We start from the raw sequence: 26,499 nt of genomic DNA on the forward strand, positions 1-26,499 counted from the left end.
GAAGTGCTACAGGTGTCTCTTTTCTCTGCCCTCTTTCCCTCTCTTACTTTGTCTTACCTTTTATTTAAAGAACGGGAAGGCTATCAGGGGAGGGGGTGGGATGTGGAGATCGGGTTATGGGAATTGTGCGGAATTGTACCCCTCTTATTCTATGGTTTTGTTAATGTCTCCTTTCTTAAATAAAAAAAAAAGATTTAAAAAAATGAAAAAAAAAAGTGATCACTGTGGTAGGAATCGATAAATAAAAATGTTTTAAAATTAGCATATTTGAATCATAAAAGTGATCCAGATATCACTATTTTGAAAGAATTTAAAGCTTTTTAAAAATTTTTTATATTTATTTATTTATTCCCTTTTGTTGTCCTTTTTTATTGTTGTAGTTATTATTGATGTTGTCATTGTTGGATAGGACAGAGAGAAATGGAGAGAGGAGGGGAAGACAGAGAGGGGGAGAGAAAGACCTGCTTCACCGCCTGTGAAGCGACTCCCCTGCAGGTGGGGAGCCAGGGGCTCGAACTGGGATCTTTACACCGCTCCTTGCGCTTTGCGCCACATGCGCATAACCCACTGTGTTACCGCCTGACTCCCAGAATTTAAAGCTTTTTAAGATGCATGTAAGTCATAATTTCTTTAGGTTATAAATATTTAATAGTATTTAGTTGTAAGTACTTCTTTTCTTTTTAAAAATATTTTATTTATTTATTAATGAGAATGATAGCAGGAGAGAGAGAAAGAACCAGATATAACACCAGTACATGTGCTGCTGGGGGTTGAACTCGGGACCTTATGCTTGAGAGTTCAGTGCTTTATCCATTGCACCACTCCCCGGATCACAGCACTTCTTTTCTTAAAACAGATTTTATTCAGTACTTAGAGGCTAACCTTTGGGGCTCATATTTTAGCTGCGTGACTTTACTTTTACTATGTCTTACAGTTTCTTCACTTCTTCCTCTCTTTCTTTCTTTCTTTCTTTCTTTCTTTCTTGCTCTCTTCCTCTCTTTTTTGCCTCCAGGGTTATCACTGGGCCTTGGTCCCTGCACAACAAATCCACTGCTCAGGGCAGCCATTTTTTTCTTCCTATTTTATTATTATTATTATTAAACAGGACATAAGAAATTGAGAGGGTGGGGAGATAAGAGATAGAGGGAGAAAGTTAAAGGGGGGCGGCGGTGGTGCACCTGGCTAAGTCCACATAGAATTAATCAGAAAGGGGAGTCCAGTATTAGCGCAGCGGGTTAAGCACACGTGGTGCAAAGCACAAGGACGGGCATAAGGATCCCGGTTCGAGACCCCGGCTCCCCACCTGCAGGGGAGTCACTTCACAGGCGGTGAAGCAGGTCTGCAGGTGTCTGTCTTTCTCTCCCCCTCTCTGTCTTCCCCTCCTCTCTCCATTTCTCTCTGTCCTATCTAACAATGACAACAATAACTACAACAATAAAACAACAAGGGCAACTAAAGGGAATAGATAAATAAAACACAAAAAAGAAATATTTAAAAAAAAGAATTAATCAGAAAGATCAAGGTTCAGCCCCCCCCCCCCCGAAGAGGGGAATGTTTCACGAGTGGTGAAGCAGGTTTGCAGGTGTCTCTCTTTCTTTTTTAAAATTATCTTTATTTATTGGATAGAGACAGCCAGAAATCGAGAGGGAATGGGCTGATAGGGAGAGAGATAGAGATACCTGCAGCCCTGCTTCACCACTTCTGAAGCTTTCTCCCTGCAGGTGAGGACCGGGGGTCCTTGAACCTGGATTCTTGTGCACTCAACCAGGTGCACCACCACTCATCCCTAGGTGTCTCTCTTTCTCTCTCCCCATCTCTCTCAATTTCTCTCTGTCCTAGCCAATAAAATGGGAAAAACAGACACCAGTAGCAGCGGATTTGCAGTGCCAGCACCAAGCTCCAATGACAAGTTCGGAGTCAAAAAAGAAAAGAGAAGAAGGGGCCGGGCTCTGGCACAGAGGGTTAAGCGCACATGGTGTGAAGTGCAAGGACTGGTGTAAGGATCCCGGTTCAAGCCCCTGGCTCCCCACCTTCACCTTCACAGGTGGTAAGCAGGTCTGTAGGTGTTTATCTTTCTCTTCCTCTCTCTTTCTTCCCCTCCTCTCTCGATTTCTCTCTGTCCTATCCAGAAACAACAATAGCAAAAACAATAATAACAATAAGGACAACAAAATGAAAAAAAATTTTTTTTTGAACTTCAGCATAAAATTGAGTTTAGAATAATGCTCTGTGGTCTTTGAGTTTGTCAGATGCTTACTGTTCCTTGTCCCTGACTGGCTCCTTTTAAGTCCAGTGAAGGCCAATCCTTGAAAGGAAGTAGCAGATGCCTGAGGACAGAGCCAAGGCAAAATTTTGTTTCTAGATCTGTGGACTTTGTCAGATGGTAACTTCCAGAACACCAGCACTCGTTAGGATCCAGGATCATGTCAACAGGCAGAGGATAAACAGTCAAGCAAGTCAGTATGTTTTAGGAGACAAATTGCTCATCATTCCTGTCAGGAACCCTGTCAGTCTTCTTTCAGTGGTGTCTCGGGCTCTGCGTTTCCCTCCTTCTTGGGAAAGGCCTTTGAAAACTCATTTTTTGTAAATGTCACAAGCCAAGTTCTCCTAGAATGTCCAGGTTGATAACTTGAGGATAGTATGGGCAGATTATCTGCTTTCATTGATCCATACTTGAATATTAAAGAGAGGTAAAGATGATCTCATGCCTATGTTCAAACAATGACAGATCTCTTATTCAGTTCTTGCTACCGAGCAAGGCAAAGGAAACAGGCTTCACCTGTAACAGGAGGGGTTTGTGTTAGACAGGAGGGAGATTTATCTGGCAGGAAGGATGAAGACACTGGAATGAATTATGGTATCTCCTTACCTGGAGATCTTCAAAGTAAGATATACTTCTCTCTGTCAGAAGCAGTCAGGGGTAGTGGTGGGGGTGGGAATCCTAGCCGGAGGCAGGGAAATGGACTTCAGCGACCTCTGAAGGTTGAGTCCAGTCTTCTGAGTCTCAGGATAAACTAAGATGAGAAAATTTATGACTTTGATATCCATCATGTGAATAAATCCGTGTTTCTGCTGGAGGAGAAAGAAGATTCTGGAAGCCTGCTCTGGCTTGACCATTCTATCAAGTCAAGTTGCTAGCAGGAAACTGATGGCACATTCATCTAAAGATCATTTAAAAGGGATTTAATAAAGAGACTATTCACAAAGGCCTGGGCAAAATGTAGAATATGAAAGAAAGAACATCATCCTGAAGATCTTACCTCCCTAGGGAAAGGGAATGGGGGTAAAAGTAATCAGAACCAGCAGGAGAAATTAAGGTATAGAGTCATCTTGGAGGAGCTGTGATCTTCTGTTGAGGAATACCATCATGAAGAAGGGTATGAGAGAGAGAGAGAGAGAAAGAGAGAGAGAGAGAGAAAGAACTAGGGAAATATATATATATATACATCTTCATCACCTTCCTGCTGATTCCTTTTGGAAGCCTGAGGCTACGGAAGTCCTTTGTTTTCATCCACAGAGCTATGTCTCCTTAGCAGGCTGGTGAATAGATGTGGAAGGGCAAAGAGAAGCTGATAGATAACATCACATCATGTCATCATCTGGGGCTCTAGTCAGGGAATCCTTGCATCCCCACACAAATATGATGGCCTGAGACCTCTAGTGGATCCCCTTTCTGCACCACCACTGTTCACTTCTGTCAGGAACATCATCACAAGCCTGCTTGTAGGCCTTTCCAGGACCTTGCCCTTAGCCTACAGCAGCTATGGTAGAGACTGCCCCAGTGACAGAGGACAGAACGGTGGACTGCAATGGAGGCATCTGGGATTCAGAATGCTAGTGGTGGGAACGGTGTGGAATTATACCCCTGTTGACATGCGATTTTGTAAATCAATATTAAATCACTAATATAAAAAAAAGAGAAGTTCACACACACTAACATTGCCTGACTCTTTATACAACATGTCCCTCTTCTTCTCTTTCTTCTTCTCCTTCTCTTATTCTTTATCAAATAAAGAAAAAAATTGGCCACCAGAAATTTTAGAGTCATGCAAACACTGCACCCCAGTGATAATCCTGATGGAAAAAGAAAAAAAGTAGAGCATATCCCTAACTCACAATTAAATCCAAATGGAAATCCAATTCATTCTCCTCCTCTTTTTTTTTTTTTTCTTTTTACATAGAGGGCTGACCTTTGTTATTCCTCTCCTTCCTATTTGTCTTAGCATGTCTAACATGTCTTTTATATGCTGAGCATGCTTCTCTAGGCACTCAGAACAGGGCAATCAACTGGATTTAAATTTGTGATTAATTATGAGTTAGGGGTTTGCTCTACTTTTTTTTTTCCATCAGGATTATCGCTGGGGTGCAGTGCCTCATGAATCTATAATTTCTGGATGCCATTTTTTTTTTTTTTTTTTTTTTGGATAAAGAATGAGAGACACTGGGAGAGAATGACAGAGAGGAGAGACACTGGTAGCACTGCTCCCCTCTTTGTGAAACTTCCCCTTTGTAGGTGGGGACCATGGGCTTGAACTCCAATCTTTTAAACTTTTGAATGTTTGCACTTTCAAGTCACATGCAGGTAGTTATTTATATAAGTAAGAAAAATCACTGAAAGCCTTTGTGCTTACACATATTCATCTGTGAAATGCGACTAGACTGTACGCACTTTGCAGGCGGAGCATAAGAACAATGCTTGGTGTGAGCATTACTCAGTTCCTGCTAGCTGGTGGCCACTGTTACTTTCATTTCTTCTAGCCAGTCTTTTGAACTCTTAGTCATCCTTCAAGATCTAGTTTGGGCATCTCCTTCCTATGACCTCTTTCCCATTTTCTCTTCCTTGGGTATAGTTGGTCCCTAGATTAATGCTACAGGATGTCTTCCTAGGTCTTATAAGACCATGGTACAACAGTTTGACTTTGAGGCTATTTCCTGTGCTAGACTCTGTACTGTTCTTCAAGCACGATTTCAGGTATATTTCTTTTTCTAATACCAAGTTTTGAACCATAGGATGGACAAATGATTTTGACTTGAATGACTTTACAAATTGATTTCTGATTCTGAGAACACACATTCTCAAGGGGAAGGAACACCTATTGAACAAGTAGACAAGAACAGACAGATTTTTTTTCTTTTTTCTTTCTTTTCTTCCTTCCTTTCTTTCTTTCTTTCTTTTTCTTTTTTCTTTCACCAGAGCACTGCTCAGCTATGGCATATGGTAGACTGAATACTGGGGACTGAACTTGGGACCTTTGGTGCCTCAGGCCTGAAAGTCTTTTTGCATAACCATTATGCTGTCTCCCCACCCCAGACAGATTTCTTTTTTCTTTCATCACCAGCTTTACTGTGCTGAGCCAACTTTCCTTTTGAGCCAACCTCACAGTACTGAAGTTTCCTCTGATGGTATGTGGTATAGACCAGGGGCATGATCCTGGATTGTATGTTGGCAAAGCAGATTCTTACCAGAAGAGCTATCTCGCTGGTCCCAAGAAAGATTTTTATCTGGGATACATATATATATATATATATTTTCCTTTTTTGTTTCCCTTGCTATTTTTATCATTGTTATGGTTATTATTATTGTTGTTATTGATGTTGTTGTTGCTGGATAGGACAGAGAAGTGAAGAGGAGAAGACAGAGAGGGGGAAAGATAGACACCTGCAGACCTGCTTCACTGCTTGTGAAGCGACCCCCCCTGCTGGAGGCTTGAACCAGGATCCTTATGCCGGTCCTCGAGTTTCGCCCCATGTGTGCTTAACCTGCTGCACTACAGCCAGGCCCCCTATGGGGGTTTTTAATCACAATTAGGTATCTCGTTCCTCTTTAAGGTGGGAGCTGATTTGTTTTGTCATCAGCAGGTGCTTAAAGGAACACTGAATTTTGAGTCGTTCAGGTAGACTGTCCCTCACTCTCCACTGTCCTAGACTGGTGGAGAACACCTCCTGGAGGACCTTTGACTTTGACCCAGTTATTTCGCTCATGATTTCCAGAGTGAAGGCACAGACACAGGTGAGTTCTTTAGCCTATCCTATGATGAGGCATGAGATAGCCATTGGCTCAACTTTCAAGGTCGGGATTATGTTTCCAATTTAATGCTATTCCACTGCAGAATACTGTGCCCCAGTATGGTTCCGTAGCCCCCATGTCCACTTGGTCGATTCCAAATTATATTCCTCCATGAGGATCATTTCTGGAACCATCCGTTCCACCCCGGTTCCATGGCTGCCAGTTCTTAGCAACATCGCCCCGCCAGATATTCGTCAGGATGCAGCATCATCTAAGTTTATTTCCCACGTCTACGCTCGACCGGACCTGCCAATATACACGGATATCTTCGCCCACCCTGTCCAACGCTTGACGTCTCGTCACCCAATCTGGTCCCCTACGCCTACACTGAACTTCTCTGTTCCAGACTCTTGGAAACAGAGTTGGCAGTCAGCTGAGGTAAAGAACAAACACCTCATCACAGACCCCTGCAAGCGTCAACCCGGCTTTGCCCTAGCACGTTATGATTGGGCCCTCCTCAATCGCTATCGAACAGGCCATGGCCGGTGCGCCGCTATGTTCCATCGCTGGGGAGCCAGAGACGACCCGAACTGCCCCTGCGGCTCCAGACAGACTATGACCCACATAGTCAACGACTGCCACCTCTCCAGATTCAAAGGAGGTCTCAGAACTTTACATCAGGCTCAACCTGACGCTGCTGACTGGCTACGGAAGAGGGGCAAACGCTAGTAGTAGTAGTATTTAATGGTAGAACATGTTTAATTGTCATGAGCATGAGCTCTATAAAGCTGAAATTGAAAAAAACTTTAAAAAAATCTTTTAAATCTTTTTATTTTATTATTTGATAGAGACAGAAATTGAGAGTGAAGAAGAAATCGAAAGGAAGGGAAGACAGAGGGGGAGAGAAAGATAGACACCTGCAGATCTGCTTCACCACTTGTGAAGCGACTCCCCCTACAGGTGGGGAGCTGGGGGCTCAAACCGGGTTCCTTCGCCTGTGTCCACCCCCACCCACCCAAAAAAACTTTCTAGGACAGAATGATTCATTCTCTTCAGCAAATATTTGAAGGAAAGGGACACTATAGACTTATAGATTTAACACATACAGAAATGACTCAATGTAAAGGCTTTATTTGGATCTTTATTTGAACTATTAACATTCATAAGAGAGGGGCCAGGCAGTGGCACATGCAGTAAAGCACACATGACACCATGTGCAAGGAGAGGGGTTCAAGTCTCCAGTCCCCATCTGCAAGTGGGAAGTTCCACAAATGGTGAATCAGGCTGCAGGTGCCTCTCTTTCTCTAGCCCCAACAATTTCTCTCATTCTCTATCATAATAATTTTTTTTTTCTTGAAAGGAAAAAAATGGCCAACTGGAGCAGTAGATTCATTAGTGCAGGCACCTGGCCCCAATGATAATCCTGGTGGTGGTGGTGGTGAAATATATATGAAAATATATATTTGAATCCTGGTTTGTTACTCAATGATATTAAGCAATTATTACTAATATTTTGGGGTATGAAAAATGCTATTTGAATAAGTTTTATTTATTTATTTTTTGATATATATCTTTTAAAAATTTTTATTTATAAAAAGGAAACACTGACAGAAACCATAGGATAAGAGGGCTACAACTACACACAGTTCCCACCACCAGAACTCGGTATCCCCTCCCCTCCCCTGATAGCTTTCCTATTCTTTATCCCTCTGGGAGTATGGACCCAGGGTCATTGTGGGATGCAGAAGGTGGGAGGTCTGGCTTCTGTAATTGCTTCCCCGCTGAACATGGGCATTGACAGTTCGATCCATACTCCCAGCCACTCCATACTCTTTCTCTTTCCCTAGTGAGGCAGGGCTCTGGGGAAGTTATATAATTATTTGTTTTTGATGGATGTGTTTGAAATGTTTGATTGAAATATCTGGCACGTGAGATTTGCTTCCAAAGAATGTGGGAGTGGTCAAGACGTGCTTAGGGTATATAGATGGGAAGGAATTCATCGCATGTGATGGATAGTAGGTATGACAGAGCTCATTAATCAAGGCTGCTTATCTCTGGCATTTGAAGAAGCTGGGAATTGAGTCTGGGACCTTGGGGCAGCTTGAGGCATGAAACTCCTGTTCTCTAATGTGTAGCTATGTCCCCAGCCCCAGGGTAATACAATATTACCTCCTATGTGTCAGGATTCCCTTCCTTAGAGATGCATCAATCCAGGGTAAAAGTAATTATTCTGTATTTAGTAATTATTCTTGGTTTTATACATATACTAACTCCCTTAACTTTCTTAATGATTGCATAAGGTAGGTACTAGGTACTATCCTTATATTCATTTTACAGATGGAAAAACTGATGATCTTCATACTACAGACCTTTTAAAAAAAGCAGAGAAAACCGGGCTTTGAACATAAGTCTATCTTCAGACACTTAACTATGCTTTCTAAGCAATTTCTTCTCATTTATTTGAAGCATGAAAGTGCTTTCAGAATTCAAATAGATGTCTGAAAAATAACTAGGAAGACTTTTTATATTATAATTTCATTCTTTTGTGCACTGAAAAAAAATGCTTGATCTCTACATTTTGGAGACAGTTATTAATTTTTTTTTAAAGGTACAGAACTCAGACTGCATTTACAAAGTGCCAGGTCACTGCCCACCACTTTACAAATGTTAACTCATCAAATGTTCTCAACAGCCTGTGCAGTAGTGCTGTTAATGTCTTCCACCTTTCTAGTGTGGAAATTGAAGTACCTACCAACATGAAATAGCTAAAAAATTACAGACAATATTCGGCTCAGGAAATCTTGAGTTTGAGTCTATGCAATGATGCTTTCATTCCTGAGTCTTATACCGACACACCACCGCTCCTGGAAGATGTCAACAAAGGAGAGGTGTTGAATGATTTTACTTTGAGTTTCTTAACTCCAATTAGTGACTGAAGTAAGTACTCAGGACTAGCCAAAGAATCATGGAAAGACAGTAGCTGTGGTGACCTTAAGCTCCAAGATATGCATGTATGGAATTGCTTTATTCACTTGAGTCAGAAATGTGTTTTGAGGACTAACTCTATCTTCCTGAGTGCCACAATAATGAAAGAGGAGATTTTAAACGTAATAGGAAAAATCATCTGCAGTTGGAAACTATTAATCCCCCAATACAGAAAAAAAATTAAAAATGTTTTAAAAAATAGCCTACAGTCCTTGTCTCTAAATAATAATAATTACACCAAAATAAAAGACTCTGGTATGTGTGTGTGGTGGGCGTGGCTCAAGTCCTGGAACAGGATGGCAGAGGAAGCCCTAGTGGGGTTGAATTGTTATGTGGAAAACTGGGAAATGTTTCACATGTACAAACTTGTATTTTACTGTCAACTGTATGTCATCAATCCTCCAACAAAGAAATTTAATAATAATAATGATAATAATAATAATAACAACCTGTAGCATTTGGCCCATTAGTGCTCAGTGCTCAATCACAATTTATACTGTGGCCTATCCACTTCTCTTAGCACCATCACTAAGGTCTTTCTCTCTTTTGCAATTCCAGCAGCAGTCTTCTCACTGACTTCTTCCACTCAGCTTACATACAGTTTTGCACACCTTGCCTTCCATTCCTCAAACTAATCTGTAAGGATGTTTTCTAGTTTTCCTTGAGGGAGGACTATCCTTCTTGGCCCCATTGAATGAGGCATAAACTATGTGACATGGTCTGGTTGATGAAATGCGATTGGGAAAGTTATCAACTACAGACCTATAGTCATGGACCCTTTGGAAAATAACTAAAATGGGCCTACTGTCTACAAAAGAGAGACCCCCAAACTCTTCATCTGCACCATTCCAGCCTTTAGGTTCATGATTAGTCAACAATTTGTTTGGCTTTATATGATAACTTTTTTTTTTTTTTCAGCCACCAGGTTCCAGATGCTACTGTGATGCCAACCAGACTTCCCTGGGCAGACGACCCCACCAATGTGTCCTGGAGCCCCACTTCCCCAGAGCTCCACCCCACTAGGGAAAGAGAGAGACAGGCTGGGAGTGTGGATTGACCTGTCAATGCCCATGTTCAGGGGGGAAGCAATTATAGAAGCCAGACCTTCCATCTTCTGCATCCCACAATGACCTTGGGTCCATACTCCCAGAGGGTTAAAGAATAGGAAAGCTATCAGGGGAGGGGATGGGATACGGAGTTCTGGTGGTGGGAATTGTGTGGAGTTGTACCCCTCTTACCCTATGATTTTTGTCAATGTTTCCTTTTTATAATTAAAAAACAAACAAACAAAATTTCTGGAGCCAGAGTCTCATCTGCCATGCTTCTCCTCTGCCTTTCTTGCTGTCATCTCCAGCAAGGAGCCAGAAAAAGTTACTGCTTTTTGCCAGTCCTGGAAGGAGGAGGTCCTGCATAATGGCGCCAGGCAACCTTTAACAAATGTGTACAATGAGCTATAAACCTTTAAAAAGCTGCCATGTCCTGAGAGTTTGGACTTGTATCAATGCATGCATCTAGTCTACTCTTGATTTATGCAGGTTTTTATGAGGTTCTTAGAGGCTAGGACAAAGTCATTGCAAGAGTGTGTAATATCTTTGCCTAAATGTCAAGTTTCATCTTGTACCGCCTTTTCCTTTCCATTTCTCCGTAGGTATCGAGCTCCATCCTACCATAGATTCTATTCCCTTTGCCAGAAAATTTCTCCACTGTCTCCACTTCCTTCCTTGTCTGGTTAATTTCTTTCCATTCTGCTGGTTCCAGAGGCTTTCAGGACAATGTGTATACTTCTTAGCTCTCGTCACAGCTACAGGTTTCCCTTTGCTGCTGTGTTTAGTTGAATAGTGCTTATCTTGACCACTAGATTGTACATTTCAGAGGAATCACCTAGTCTTTATTTATTTACCATCCCTAGTCTTTGGCATAGTCCCTGAAAATTACAGGTACTCAGAAATACTGAGTGGACTGGGGATATGGCTTAGAATGTCGAACTTTTATCCATGGGGTTTAGGGTTTGATCCCAGCATATGCCAAAGCTTCTATGATCTCTCTTTTCTCTCATAAAACTAAATAAGTCAATCTTAAATCATAAGAATATCTTAAAATACTTATTGAGAAAAATCAACAGATTCCAGTGATAATAGGATAGGATTTGGAAACAAACTTTTTGAATCTCATTCAAGATTGTATGCCTTGGTAAATGATTGAGTCTCGATGGCTCCGTTACCTCATCTGTAAGATGGGGTTAGAATAGCACCTTTCTCACAGGGTGACTGTATGGACTAAGAAATGCATGATGCTTATATACTTTGTGTTTCTGGTCTTCCAAGCTTACACTTCTGTATACTGTGAGCTGGCATTTCCAACTACATTTCTCAGACTCCTGCTGGATGGTTGTAGTTAGATCTAGTGAATGAGAGACACTGGCAGGGGTTTAAGAAGAGAAGGGGAAGGATCCAATTCCTATTCACCATGAAATAGCAACAGAGGATGGAGGTACCAAAGCAGCTCTTGTTCATGTCAGCTCTCTCAGCACACTCTGTGTCTCCTCAGAAGCACTATCGAGTATGTCTCTCCTGGCAGTCTAAGCTCCAGCTGTTCTATATCCTTTGTCCTCTCAGAGGCCCTATTGTGGCCTCTCTCAGTAAAGACCCAGATATTAGCTGTGTGAGGTCCCTCTAGTTCAAATTGCTTCCCCATCAAGATAGAGCTATCTCTTATAGACAGACATTCATATCTCTGCCATATCAGAGTCCTCTGGTGGGAAGTCTATTAGACCCTACTCCTGACTTTTCATTGGGTCTAACACACTACACATCAAAAGCATGCAGTGGGCCAGGAGGCAGCTCCCTGGTAGAGTGCATGCCTTCTGAGTGTGAAGCCTACACGCTGCTACAAATCACACCAGGATAGCCCTTGGAATGGTGGAGCAATGTTGTGGTGTTTCTACTTGCTCTGCGTCTGCCTTTCTTTTCCTTTTTTCCCTCCCCTCCCCTCCCCTCCCCTCTCCCCTCCCCTCCCCTTTCTTTTTCTCTCCTTTTTCTTTCTCTCTTTCTTCTTTCTTTTTGTTCTCTAGGATTATTGCTGGGGCTTGATGCCACCACTTTAAATTCACTGCTCTTGGCGGCCATTTTTTCCCATTTTATTGGAGAGGACAGAGAGAAATTAAGAGTAGAGGGGAAGTCAGAGGGGGAACAAGAAAGAGAGACACCTGGGGGCCAGGTGGTTAGTGCAGCAGGTTAAGTGTTCATGACGCAAAGCGCAAGGACCAGCTAAGGATCCCAGTTCAAGCCCCTGGCTCCCCACTTGTAGAGGAGTCAATTCAGAAGCAGTGAAGCAGGTCTGCAGGTGTCTATCTTTCTCTCCCCATCTTCCCCATCTCTCTCGATATCTCTCTGACCTATCCAACAAGGATAGTAATAACAACAACAACAACGATAAACAACAAGGCCAAAAAAGGGGGGAAAATGGCCTCTAGGAACAGTGGATTTGTAGTACAGGCACCAAGCCCCAGCAATAACCCTGGAGGCAAAAAAAAAAAAAAAAAAAAAAAAGAGAAAAGAGAAAAAAAGAAAGACACCTGCAGACCTGCTTTACCGCTCATGAGTGCACACATTACCATGAGCAAGGAAGGACCAGGGTTTGAGCCCTAGCTCCCCACATGCAGGGGGGGGACTCTTCAGGAGCAGTGAAACAGGTCTGCAGGTGTCTTTCTCTTCCTATGTGCCTCTCCCCTCTCAATTTCTACTATGAAATGGAAAATGTCTGCTGGGAATGGTGGATTTGTGTTGTAGGCACTGAGTCCCAGTGATAACCCTGCTGGCAAAGGAAAGGAAGGAGAGAAGGAAGGAAGGAAGGAAGGAAGGAAGGAAGGAAGGAAGGAAGGAAGGAAGGAAGGGAGGGAAGGAAGGAAGGAAGGAAAGAAGGAAGGAAGGAAGGAAGGAAGGAAGGAAGGAAAGAAGGGAGGGAAGAAGGGAGGGAAGAAGGAAGGAAGGAAGGAAGGAAGGAAGGAAGGAAGGAAAGGAAGGAAGGAAGGAAGGAAGGAAAGGAAGGAAGGAAGGAAGGAAGGAAGGAAAGAAGGGAGGGAAGAAGGAAGGAAGGAAGGAAGGAAGGAAGGAAGGAAGGGAAGGAAGGAAGGAAGGAAGGAAGGAAGGAAGGAAGGAAGGAAGGAATGAAGGAAATGGGTCAGGGAGGTTGTTTGGTTGTGGTCTTGTGCGTGGGTGAGGCTTGAGGTTTATTTCTGTTATAGTCTACAAATCAGTAAATAAAGCACTTAGGACAATATCAAGTATACCGTAAGCATTATGTGAGTATTAAATTCTTTGTTTCTCTAAATGGATAGAAAAACCAACATTGCCCACTAGAACTCAGTGAAGGCCTGACATCCATCAAGGCTACAAACTCCAGGGAGCAGAAAGTTCATCTTCTGGGGGGACTCCAGTCAACATCCATAGCTACCACTCAACCAGAACCACCCAGGCATGACTTCAAGCAAATGAGGACACAGTCTCCATAGCATTAGCAATTTTTTATTTTTCCTTTTTTTGTTGCATAGGAAATGCAGTACTTGCTTCCAGTAATTGTATTGTAATGTGAGAAGGTGGTAGCACTAATGGTTGAATACAAGAGTTAAAACTAATCCACACCAGCTCAAAAAACCTGTGGAGACTTAGTTGAATAAGAATGGACACCCACAGTGATTCTCAACCAATTACAATTTTTCACAGAACACAGTAAAACTAAAAGGGTGACTATGAGAGTCAATACAAATACACTAGAGGCACAGGGGGCCCGGCTCATAAAAAGCAAATTTCAAACCAAGTTATTAACACGGGGGGACATTTAGTTTCACAACAGATCTCTTATCTTCCTTGGAAGGGTTCAATTCTCTTCTCTCCCCACCCCCCAAATTGAAATAAAAAATAAAATTAAAAAAAAAACCCAAAACAAGGTATTTTTGAGTGAACAAATTTCTAAGTGTGATGTAAAAAATTATCCCAGAAAATTTTATTTTGAGTGAGAGGTCAGGGCTGTAAGAGGGGTAAAAGGGGGTGGGGGGGGTATGCTTTTTATCTAAAAGACTTTCTAAAACCAGATAAAGCTCCAGATCAAACTACTCTTCCACTGGTGACAGGATCAAACATTTTCACAGTGGGAGAATGGTCAGAGACCAAAGGAGAGCAGGGTCATTCTCTCCATCTCTATCTGGACATAGACGGTAACCTTCTGACCTTTGGTGGAGGTGTTAAAAAAAAAAGTACAAATTTATAGACAATTACTAAGGATGATAATTGGAATTTAGATATAAAAACAATACAAATAGAACTAAAAGAAATAAACAGCTTCTGCGCTTTAAGAAGTCGAGCTTAAGAACAGCAGGAAAAAAAGTCCAATTCACTGGACACTATTTGTTCTTCAAACCACTGCAGAGATAGAAAAGTTCACATTGAGTGACTAGGGGAACTCTAATTGAATTAGAGCTGATACCTCTACCACTCTACTGCTAGGACACTTGGGAATTTTTTTTTTCTTTTAATGAAAAATAAAAACACACACACAAGGAAAAACCTCTTCACATTGTTGCTTTCCAACTCCCAGTTCCAGGTGGTCACTCTTAGCTTTCTGAGTGTTTTAGATATCTGTTCCTCACTACCTTAATTCTACTTAATCAGATTAAGAATCCCTTTGGGGGCATAAAAGATGAATGAAAACTTGGGGGGTGGTGAGATGAGACTTAGCAATTTGGGAAGCAAGTAGTTTTGAATTTAGACATTTCCCTCCCCAAATATATTTTTTAAATCCCGTGTTAATAGCAAACTTCTTTTTCTTATGAATCGGGCCCAAAGTTTGTACAAAGTTTTATTTTTGAAGAAAACATTGCAACTGTGCATGAAACTAAATAGTCATGTGATTTCTTAACGATTAAAATTTTTTTTTCTTTTAATTATGAGGAGGTCTGGTGTGAAGATGGTTGGTCAAGCATGGGTATCTGGCTACATACTTTCTATTATGAAAACACTCTCCAGCCAGCGTAGCTTCAGTGGAGGGGCAAGAAAAACGTCTCTCACTTGAAAATGTTTTCAGCATATCTTCATAGCAGTTTTCTTGAAATCCAGATGGTAGTTTTGAGACAAAAAGTTTGCCAGGCACTGATTTCTAAAATCAAACACCCATGCTTGTCCCCTAGGGAAAATGAAAAAAAAGAAAAGAAAAGAAAAACAAAAACACAAGTAATACTGAATTTAAGTAAATGTATACCTCCCCAATACTGAAAACAGCCGAAATTAAGAGACAGAATTTGCGTTCTCAGTGAAATACCTTTAAACCTAGCTGACAAGAACCAAGTCAGAAAAAAAAAAAAGGACTAACATAACTTTGAGTAATATTCATACAGTTCACTAAGCATTATGGAGTAGCATGCATTAATATTGTACGGTTATTTTACATCACCTATACCAGAAGGTCCTGACTGACAGACAGCGAAGGCTACCGGTGTAGAAAAATCTTACTTCAGAAGAGCAATATAATACAGATTTCACAGGCACTACATTTTAATATATCAGGTATTATGCTGGTTTTCTTATAATTCTTTCTGTCCTAAAGCTGGCATTATAACAATGACCAAAAAGGCAAGGATTGAAGTAAACGGAAAGTAGATACCAAAGTTGATATAGTTTTTTTTTTTCTTCAGATAGATTAGTGCATAGTTCTCATGCAGATAAACACTGCTATGCATTTACACTGTTGGAAAGCAGAGTGAATTGAGCCCACGTTGTCACATTTGTGTAAATCATTTTGTCAGCCTATAATAGCACCATGTAATGGATTTGCATTAAACATTAAATTGATTTCAGAATTGGTGACACAGTATTCACTACAGTTAAGTGCTATGGAATAGCTTCAATGTTACCTGCTATATATCAAAGCAATTTTCATCCCACTGCTTTTTTTATTGGGGAAAAAAAAAACTCAAAGGAAAAACGTATACAACACTAATTAGACAAATGCACAGCCTTGAACGTGGAGAAGGCAGAGCGGGTTTACTGTCAAACAGTAAATACATGCATTGACTTCAGGACAAAATTGGCTTTGGAAGCCGATTTGAATGAGAGCTCTGCCGGTGGGCAGTGCAGCTTTCTCAGACTGTCACATGACAGGGTGGGCATTGAGGTGCCACTGATGCTCTCCTTAACATGACCATGCCACCAGTCGTGTTTAAAATTTGTTTTATGGAGGCCTGCTACCAGGGGGGAAAACAAAAAGATGAAAGGAAGACAGAGATAGAGAGAGACTACCACCACTAGGGACAAAAAGATATTCCCAGAGACATGATTTAGTGTGTACATTGAATGACATTCTTAGAAAAACCCTCCCCCAAGCCCAAACACACACACATACACACACCAAAAAAAAGAAAGAAAGAAAAGAAATGAAAAAAGAAAAACAATCACAAGGAAAAAATATTTTCTGAATCCAGATTTTGTAACTAGTGACACTAACTACAGAATTCAAAACATATGCAGGGAGTGGTTTAGACAGGGAAAGGTAAACACTTTGATAGGGGTTTTGCATATTCTCCTGGGCTGAAGACCATGACTCTGGAACATTTGGGTTCTTTTATGCTACAACTGTCAGAAAAATCTAAGAACATAAGCTTTAGGAAGTGTATCTGGTTGACTTGCCTGTTCCATCAACACCTGAGTTCAGGGTTAGGGCTCAGAGGAACTGCTTCCAAACTACTGTCAGACCAGAAAGTGGAACTCAAAAGAAAGAGAAAAAAAAAAAAAGATTCTGGGATGGATAGAAAGGCATCAAGGGGAGGGCCTCTGCCCACAATGAGTAGAAAAGTAGAGTTTTTAAGCAGCTAGCGGAGAGGGAAAAAAAAAGTATATAAAAAAATGATAGATTTAGTGTTTGTGCCTCTGACTTCAGTCCCAAAAACAAACAAAAATCATGGAGAGTTTATTTGAGGATCTTCTCTTTGCCAATACTGTTAATGCTATTTGAGAGGAGAGGAAAAAAAAAATCCAAATGTGTCTCAAAATCAAGGGCTGAGCCTTCAAATGCTGATAGTCCTCTGTCTGTCAGTCTACACACCCCAGGTAGCAAGCAAAGTCTTCCTTAAACATCTTCCCTAGGTTTTTAATCTACAACAGTGAACACTTATATTGTTGATATTTCTTTTTCCTGCTGGATCACAACTGAACTAGTTTCCTGCTGCTTTCTGGACAATGGAACATGAACAAAAATGTAACTTAGTGTATTTCATACTTAACTCCTGTTCATTATCACCCTGGACTGCCTCCCTAATGTATTAAAGCCTTTAAAACATTTTTTTTTCCTGCAAATCTGTTCAAAGTTCCCTAATTTTTAGCTTCATCAAACTTAATATAACAAAAATACCTTCAAAAAAATACAGCATACCTGTAATGTCCATTTACAATGGTTCTTCAGTAGACCTATACTTCTCAAGCATAGGAATATGCCATACCATTGAGAAACAAGAAATAATGTATTTAAATACTTACAAAAAAAGGGGGGGGACAGGAAAGTTTTAAACTTAAATCCAGTTCCCAGAAGGAGGGTAGGGATGGGAAAGAAACACTGCCTTTATAATGAACAATCAGAAATTTCACTAGGCTAATTTGACAGAATTTTTTTTTCTCATTTAAACAACATTACAAAAGTCCTGCATTATAAAATAGGGTAGAATAAATCAGTGTAATCAATAAAACTATACAACAATACAAATTACATATCTTCTGAGTGGGCAGTTTATTCTCTCTCTTTGCAGTCATGACTACAACATGCTCACTAAAAACAACTAAACCTGCCCCAACTATTGCTTAGTTTGTTGTATTTTTAAAAAAAGGGTGCAATTTTATTGTATATACAACCAATTTACTGGTAATACCTTGGCTTATCGCAAGGTTCTGACAAAATGTTTGTCTAGGCTTTTTTTTCCCTTCACTGTGAAGCACTGAAAGCTGCTATTTTTTTCTCTTTTTTTTTTTTTTGTTTTTTTGTTTTTTTGTTTTTTTGTTTTAGTGCACATACGTCATAATAAAGTAATGCCCAGCTAAGTGCTATAGGGGAAGGCAAAGTATGCTGGCTGGCTATAGAAGTGACACCATATACTGACAATCACACCATACAACAGCGCCAAACGACTATTCAACCACTTATCAGACACATATGAAAATCCAAAATGTTTTATTTTATTTTTTTTTCCTTAAATAGAGATAACCAGTAAACAATTTTCATAACTTGGAAGTTTAAAAACGTGCATATAAAAATGGGCATTATATACTTTTTATTGAATGTGGATTGACTGCAGTCTGCTAAGAAAAATGGGGTGTGGGAGTTGAAGAAAAAAGAAGTCGTCTTTTTTTTTTTTTCTTTTTTTTTTTTTTAAGGCTTGCTTGTGAAAGGAACAGTTGTAAAAACAAAATTGCTTGAAGCAGGGTCAGCTTAGTGCTTCACAGTTTGACTGCTTCTCTAAGAGGAGCCCTTCCTGCGCACGTGCATTCAAAATCACAAAAAAAAAAAAATTACAACGACGAACACCTAGAACACTGCGTCAAGTGCAGCACCGACTTTGGTCAAATTAAAAAAAAAAATAATTATCGCTAAGCTTTTCTACACGATATAAGCAGGTATTGCATATTTTCATAAATCTGGGGGGAGGGATAAAGGAAGACTCCAAATAAATTGTAAAATGCAGCAACATCCAAAATACTGATATTCTAAGCATCTACAGATCTCAGAATAGCACTGCCACTGACCACAGAGGACAATAAAGACTACTCCTATCTGCGGAACAACTAACTTTCTATTCCGTTCTAGATGTTGAAACTGACAATGGCTGACATAAAAGTCACATTTTACAAAAAAAAAAAAAAAAAAAAAAAAAAATGTCTCCAAATGCTTGACTAGGGAAAAAATAAAAATAAAAAATAAAACAAAAACCCCTTTCAATAGAGGCGCATGTGCAACAATTCCACAAATAATCGCTATCCAGGGCAAGGCACATTGATATGGAATTTTTGTTTTCGTGCAAATTAAGGAAAAAAAACAAAACAAAACAACATTGTTTTGGGGGTGGGAGGGGGTTGAGGGGAAAGATGAGGAGCAAAGTGTCTTTCCAAGAATTTCAGTTACTTGATTGTATAGGACAGTAGTAGAACCCTTCTGAAGGGCTGAAAAACATAGTTTAAAGGCAAGTGCCTAGAGGAGGGATTACAATATTGTGTCTTAATGCACTCTACTTTATCCTACGTTAACTATATAAAAATTAGTTACTAACACTAGAACATGCAGAGAGACTTTCTCTGATAGGCAGGGTGTGCCAACCAGAACGTATATATATGTATAGTATAGGAAACCTTCTTGAAGTTGCAATGGGAAGCAAAGGGTGCTTCACTGTCTGGTATAGAAATCACTTGCATTTTTTTTTTTTTTTGCTTGTTTTTGTTAGTTTTTGTGGTTTTTTTTTTTTTTTTTTTTTTTTTACATAAGATACAGGAAATTTGGGGGTGCAAACTTTTTTTTTTCGCTATTAAGTACCCTTGATCTGAGGGGGGGGGACCAGCATTTGTTTCAGTATTGGTTGATTACTGTTTTTTTTTTTTTCATTTCCCATGACCCAGTTCAGGGACACAAAGTTCTTTTAAAATTTCTGGACAATCTCTGGTACAATGAAGTGTCTGATAACTGAGAATTCCTACGTTGCCGGATACATGTAAAATTTTTCAGAATTGGCATGATCTATTATAGTGACTTCTAGCTTATAAAATTAACAGATACCATGATTTCATTTTAGTTATGTGCTTTGATAACAGAAAATAATTAATTAGCATTTAATGTAGTTAACATATCGTGGTAAAAGCACCATTAGATTTGTTTTTTTTTTTTGTTTTTTTTTTTTAAATGTTCCTTCAGTTTTTAAAGGGATACAAGTTTAACAATAAAAAACATAAAAAGCAAAAATAGCTCCCCTTTTTCTTGCAAGGCTGTTTTTTACCCCAATAATTTAGAGTCCTGGGGTGGAAGGACTTAAAAAACAAAAATAGAATTTTCAACAATCTCTATCTTACAAAGATATTTAGCTATCCAATGAAATTGCACTTTACTCAATTCAAAATTCGATTGTTCTGATTGATTCCTGTCAGTTTCTGTCAAAAAACAGACCATCTTCCCCATTTCCATGTGAATTTCTGTGACATTGTTGAAATTGTTGAAAAAATGTTGGTTTTTTTTTTTTTCAATGTAAGTGCAGCATTTCAAAATGTTTTAAAAAACTGAATAGTAGTAGTAAGTAGTAGTAGTAGTAGTAGTAGTAGTAGTAGTAGTAGTAAGTAGTAGTTTGCTATTTTCGGAATTGCTCTGCAACGTGAGTGGATTCACTGTCCTTGAGGGCCATGTTATATATTTAACTGCTGACTGCTGAACCAAACCAAGCTAAAAGGGAAAAAAAAAATTAAAAAGGAATATAACTGCATTTTCATTTTCCAATGTTACAGAAAAAAACATTGCCCTTTGACTGTCCCGTAAGTTATATATTGCAGATCACAGCTACTACAAAAGATTTAGTTCCCCATGTGCCTTCCTGATTGCTCACGAAGGCGCACACCTGTGTGGATAAATTCATGAAATACTGTGAAACAGCCAGGCTCCGAGAGGAAAGTGTGTTACAACAGGAAGTCAGTGAGCAAGGGTAGCTCTCCTCTCCTAATGCTCACGCTGCCATGGAAACACTTCAAATGTTACAAAGCCCAACCATTTCCAGCACCATATGAGAAAATGACAACAGTCCCTAAAGTATTTGTTTTTTAAAAAAAAAAAAAAATCCCAAAAGGTTATGTATGGCCTTTGCTGTTTGACCATAATGCTTGCTATTTCCACATACAAGTCGATTTGAATCGGTTTTTCTCCCCTTCCACTGACAGTGAAGTTGTAACCGCGCTAGGTTGAGGATGCGTCCATGTTACAGAGTTGAGAAGGGGTCAGGTGGTCTGTCTGGTGGATGGTGGGATGCTGTGACTTTTATCCCAGGTACCAGGACTGGAAGACAAAAGGTAAAGTATCATTAGTAGTACAATTTGGAAAACAGCATACATTAGAAGTTACTCTTCTTAGACTGGGAGTATGGACCGACCAGTCAACGCCCGTGTTCAGCGAGGAAGCAATTACAGAAGCCAGACCTTCTACCTTCTGCAACCCTCAATGACCCTGGGTCCATGCTCCCAGAGGGATAGAGAATGGGAAAGCTATCGGGGGAGTGGGTGGGATATGGAGATTGGGCGGTGGGAATTGTGTGGAGTTGTACCCCTCCTACCCTAGGGTTTTGTTAATTAATCCTTTCTTAAATAAAAAAAAAAAAAAAAAAAGAAGTTACTCTTCCAGCCGTGAAATCAAGACGTGGGTGTGAGATTCATTAGGAAAAGTAAAGGAATGGCAAAAAGCAGCCAGTCTTCAACCACTTAGTCGCTGAAATTAAACATTAGTGTCTCCATTAGTGTTTGCCAACAGCTTGAGTGTATCTTACAAAATAATGTATGCCCAACAACAACAACAAAAAAAAACATAGGAAGGAGTTTTGTAGGCGGAAGCAGCTACAGAAAGATAATTGGTGGCAGCCGGGCAGTGGTGTACCAGGTTAAGCGCACATAGCATGAAGCTCAAGGATTGGCACAAAGGATCCTGGTTCAAACCTGCAGCTCCCCACCTGCAGGGGGGGCTGCTTCACAAGTGGTAAAGCAGGTATGCAGGTGTCGTTCCCCCTCCCAATCTCCCCCTCTTCTCTCAATTTCTCTCTGTCCTGTCCTATTTTAAAAAAAAAAAAAAAAGGCCACCAGGAGCAGTGGGTTTGTAGTGCAGGCACCAAGTCCCAGCAATAACCCTGAAGGAAAAAAAAAAAAAAAAGAACTAAACAGAAAGACACTTTATTCTTCTTGCCTACCACGGACTGCTCACTTCCAATCTAGCATCGTGCCTGAAAGAACAGGTTTTCAAGAAGGGAGAGTTGGATAAACAGAATGAATGAGGCTGATGGTTTTATGTAGTGATTTTCCCAAAATCTCCTTTGAAATGAGATGGAGGCACTAAAGATGTTATTGGGGTACTTTTATTCAGAAATAAGATGGTCTGAGAGTTAAAAGAAGCACTGTATCCAAGAGTTTTGGGTGATATAGGGTAAATCATAGCATCTTTTGCTCTCAATTTCCTTATATGAGGCTGATCTTTTTTTATCATAGCAAATGCACCTTTCAGCTCAATGGTTCTCAATCTTTTTAAAAAAATAATTGGTATCAAGGTTTACCATACTGGTTATATGAAGCTTAAAGGGGCAAAATGAGGAGATTGTACTACTTAAGTCCATAATTCTCATTTGATATTTATTTCGAGTTTGCTGTGTGCCTTCTGGGTTCATGTAAAGTCTTTACCTTTCATAAGTCTTTAGGTATTAGCTCAGAGCAATACTCTTACAATAGGGACACCATTTTACATATATACTGGTAATTCTTTTCTCTGTTAGACAGCAATGTCTGTTTCTAAAATAATTTTTAAAAGTATATGGGTTTGTGAACTTTTCTACAGATACTCTTCCAAATTCACATTTCTCTTTAGTCACAGAAAGATCAACTTCTAGCAAGTAAATGCTTCTGAAAGGCTTACATTTTGGTTGGTGCAGTGAGATGAAGACTCTAAAAGATTCATTTATGTAAAGTTAGGAGTTGTTTGATCCCAGGGATAAAGGGTGAAGTGACAGCCACATGGTGGTCACACAGGCTACCTTTGATTTCTAGAGGAGCTAAAAAAAAAAGCCCAAGTCTAAGCCTCAAAACTACTCATCTTATATATTTTCAGATGATATTCTCTGACCACATGCTTTGAGAACACAATAAAGTTTCTTGTTCCTGAATGGAAACCATTCCGGCAAATACAAACAGCCTAAATCTAAATGGACAAAAGAAAGAAGAGGGGAAAGAAAGGAGAAGAGAGGCATATTTTCTCTAACACTTCAATGTAATACTCCAAACTATTTTGAGGAGAACTCTCCCACTGGCTGGCCCCATCCACACTAGAGTTCTCTCTTTAATACAAGAGTCTCAAACTTTGGACATGATAATGATCGCTTACAATGTCAATTTTCCCACTTGCTCAGTCAGTTGTGAAATTTCAGGCTTGTCAAATCTGACAACCTGGAGTAGGTTCTGGGAGCAAGTGCCTGGGACCCAAGGAGCCAGCAGGGGGAGCAGTTTTCTATCCCACAGTGTCTTGACACAACCTTAGCACACTACAAAAATCCTCAGCACTTCTCTTAAAAAGCAAAGCAAAGCAAAAAAAAAGTTTCTTCACACATCTTACTATTCAGTGTGTGCCTTGCCGACAAGGTTACCCCAGAGCAGCTCTGTAATCCTTCACTGAAATAGGCTTTATTGATTGCTCTGGTCTATTGTTCTCTTTTCAAGTCCCCCAAGTTCAAGTTCATCCTGGTGTTACATCATGTCTGGTTGCTAAGAGCAACCAGACAGACCCAGACGTGACTATCATTAGCAAGAAACCCTCTGGTCTCCTCCCACCAACCTTCCAGTGGTTCTGACGTAGCAGGCCTACTGCAAACACATTGAAGTATTTATTCTGCCTAATTTATGACCTACATAAGCAAGCAGGACCCCCACTCCAAAAACCAACACTGTTGTATATTTAATTAATCTGTCTTTCTCTGGCACTTGGGAAAGTTAGACAAAGGACTAATTATTGTGTTTCACTCTCCACACTTGTCTTTTAGGGGGTGAATATTTGCATGGGAAAGAAAACTGTAAGGGCCAGCACTGGGGGTTCCCTCACCTCTCCCACCCCCCACCCACCCCTTTTTCTTTTTTGCCCTATTGACATTTCATGAAATACTTTAGCTGCTTAAGGGAATTAGAAAAAAAAATGTGATGTGAATGTTACTCCTTCTGAGTTGGTATTCAGTAACACAAATCAACTCATGACATGTTTAAATTTAAATGCTAACCACACACTCTCAGAGTTACTTTAAAGGTTAGTTTTTAATCAATAGAAGTTGCTGACTCTGGGTTTTTGAGCTGTGCACTGCAGCTCTTGGGCTTTTGTCTAACGTTAAAGCTTTCAAACTTTTTTTTTTTTTCCTTGAGATGATTTTAGCAATGATTTGCAGACACAGAAGGCTATTGTGCTCTGACCAACAACATGTCAATAGAGGAGTGAGTTGCCCTGTGGTGGGGTGTCAATATGACTCCTGAAGCCTGGGTTGGGGGTCTTTAATAACCTGTGAAAAAAACTTAATTAACCCTTTCAGTCCCAAACCAAAACCCATTTTAAACTTTTTCACTCCTGTAATTTGACCATTAGTACTTATTTCAACAGCACACTAATCTTCATGACAATTAACCCAGCTACTTGACCAAGTCTTTCCAGAATGGGAAGTCAGTGGGTGAGGGGGAACCACACAGGGAATTTTTTTTTTTTTCCTGTAAAGAGGTCTTACTGATTAGTTTGTTGGCAGAGATGGCGGATAAACAGTTATAGTATTTTTTAAAAAATTCATTCATTTCAGGGACTTGTCTTAAAATTAGCTTGGAGTTGAAGGAGTTCATAATCCCATTGTGGTAAAGTCGTTACTGGCATAAGTATGGGCGAGTGAATTTCTATTAACTTCTATGGACTAAATATCTAATGGACAAAATCATGTTGGGAAAGGGCCACTTTTCTTATGTGATATTTTCTTTTAACAGCTATTATTTAAGCAGTGCAAACTTCAAAACAACACAATCAGAATGTTTTCCAAGCATTTTCTTTCTAGAACATGCAAGAAAAATATAAAAGAAATCTCAGATTGCTGAATTGTTGGGGTTCAGTAGTAGCAAATCACTGGGGGAAAATTTTACCATTACATTAGATAGTATTCATTTATAGAGAGCCCCCAAACTGTCCTCAGACAATTACTAAAGTCTCCTTTGCAGATGGTCTCAGTCTTCATACTTTTCTGAGTCCCTTCATCTGTCCTACTTACCTTGATGGATTACAAAGGGATCTTTGTCCTGTATCTGTAGCGAGTTCCAATATTACAATACAATATTGGATGGTGTTATCTTGATACCTTTACATTAAGGAAGTAAACATGGAGCTTTGATGTTTGTTTTTTTTTTCCTCAGGAACTTTCTGCTATAGTTGTTTTGGACGTTCATAAATCCACACTCCCACAAAGGCTCTATCTAGTTAAGTAAAATTATTCTGTTACACTCACAATTTCTCATTTAGGAATGTGCTGGGGGCGGGGGGTGGGGGAGAAAAGAAGGAGAGCAGTTGTCCTCTCTTGCAGTGTTCAAGGTGAAACATCCAAAGAAATCTGCAGTCCAGGACCAGAGCTCAGCTTTCCTTTCCTCCAGTCAAATGAAGAAGTAATCTCATCAGGTGGGAAAGTGCTGACTAAGGATTTAATAAAGTGCCTGCAGATGTGGCGTCTCTAAGGTATTCGACTCATGTAATGCAAAACAGCTCCACACTGAATGTGCTTATAAAATGTCATTTAACCACTGCAGCACAACTTTTTTTTTCTTTTCTTTCTTTCTTTCTTTCTTTCTTTCTTTCTTTCTTTCTTTCTTTCTTTCTTTTTAACTTCACTGTTCTCTAAGGGGCTTTATCACACTTCCTGCCCCTTTATTTACAGCTCCATGAAAGTTCAAATCCCATTCTGTGGGATTCTGAACAGTCACAGTAGTCAGGTTTTTACGAACTATAAACAATATCTATCCGGGCTGGGCTGTATCCTAAATAGGAAGCCTGGAATGGCAGTGAGTGCCTTTGACAACGGTAGTCTCTTTCCTTCTGCTGCACTGAACACAATTGGGAAACTGAGGCTACTTCCCCAAGCTCCATCACAGTGTCCCCCAAAGGTGTGGCAGATGAAGGAAGACTCGGTTTCTTAGCAGCAGATTTTTACTGCCAATGACAACTTTTAAAACGGCCTTTTATATACACGCTTTTCACTGGTGGGCAGGATGTATATATATTTTAGAGAAGGAAGTACAAGTCTCTTTTGAGATAGCTAGATTTTACTTTAATCTAGAGAAGGCCAGGGCAATGGGGTGGATGTTGAATAGGAAGGGCAGAACAGACTGTGTGACACAGCAGAGTCTGTTTTTCAAATTAAAAAGTTAAACAAAAGACCTCAAGGGCAAAGTTGAACTGTGCGGAAGGAGGTTGTTAATGTGGAATCCAGAGCTGGGTGTGACACTCTGCTTTCTTCTCCAGGCAAGGTGGGTTATTTAAGGACATTCTCACACATAAAACAGGCACACGCAACTACAGGAGGCCTCTTCACCCTCACCCTGGACCCTCACCCCCCAGCAGGCCAAATTCTCCACCAGCCTCCAGAGATGCTACCATCACATGAATTGTGGTCACCATTTTGAGTTTTGAGTGTTCTCTTGAGGAGATGCTATCTGGGCTCCCTTCACACTAAGCCAGTTATCAGTTTTTGC

The 26,499-nt window shown here is 40.1% G+C and overlaps 1 protein-coding gene across 6 annotated transcripts in view; it reads right to left on the reverse strand.

Moving 5' to 3' along the window:
- Window positions 1–13,499: 13,499 nt before the first annotated feature.
- The window catches only part of NFIA (nuclear factor I A), a 482,852-nt gene continuing 469,852 nt past the window's right edge, over window positions 13,500–26,499 (reverse strand). For all 6 annotated transcript variants that reach the window (XM_060206322.1, XM_007522725.3, XM_060206323.1 and 3 more), the window contains one exon: window positions 13,500–21,049. In XM_060206322.1, the coding sequence (XP_060062305.1) occupies window positions 21,032–21,049 (18 nt within the window). In that variant the 3' untranslated portion in view covers window positions 13,500–21,031. The remainder of the gene's footprint in view (window positions 21,050–26,499) is intronic.

The sequence above is a fragment of the Erinaceus europaeus genome, chromosome 13 (assembly GCF_950295315.1).
Source record: "Erinaceus europaeus chromosome 13, mEriEur2.1, whole genome shotgun sequence".
Lineage (NCBI taxonomy): Eukaryota > Metazoa > Chordata > Mammalia > Eulipotyphla > Erinaceidae > Erinaceus > Erinaceus europaeus.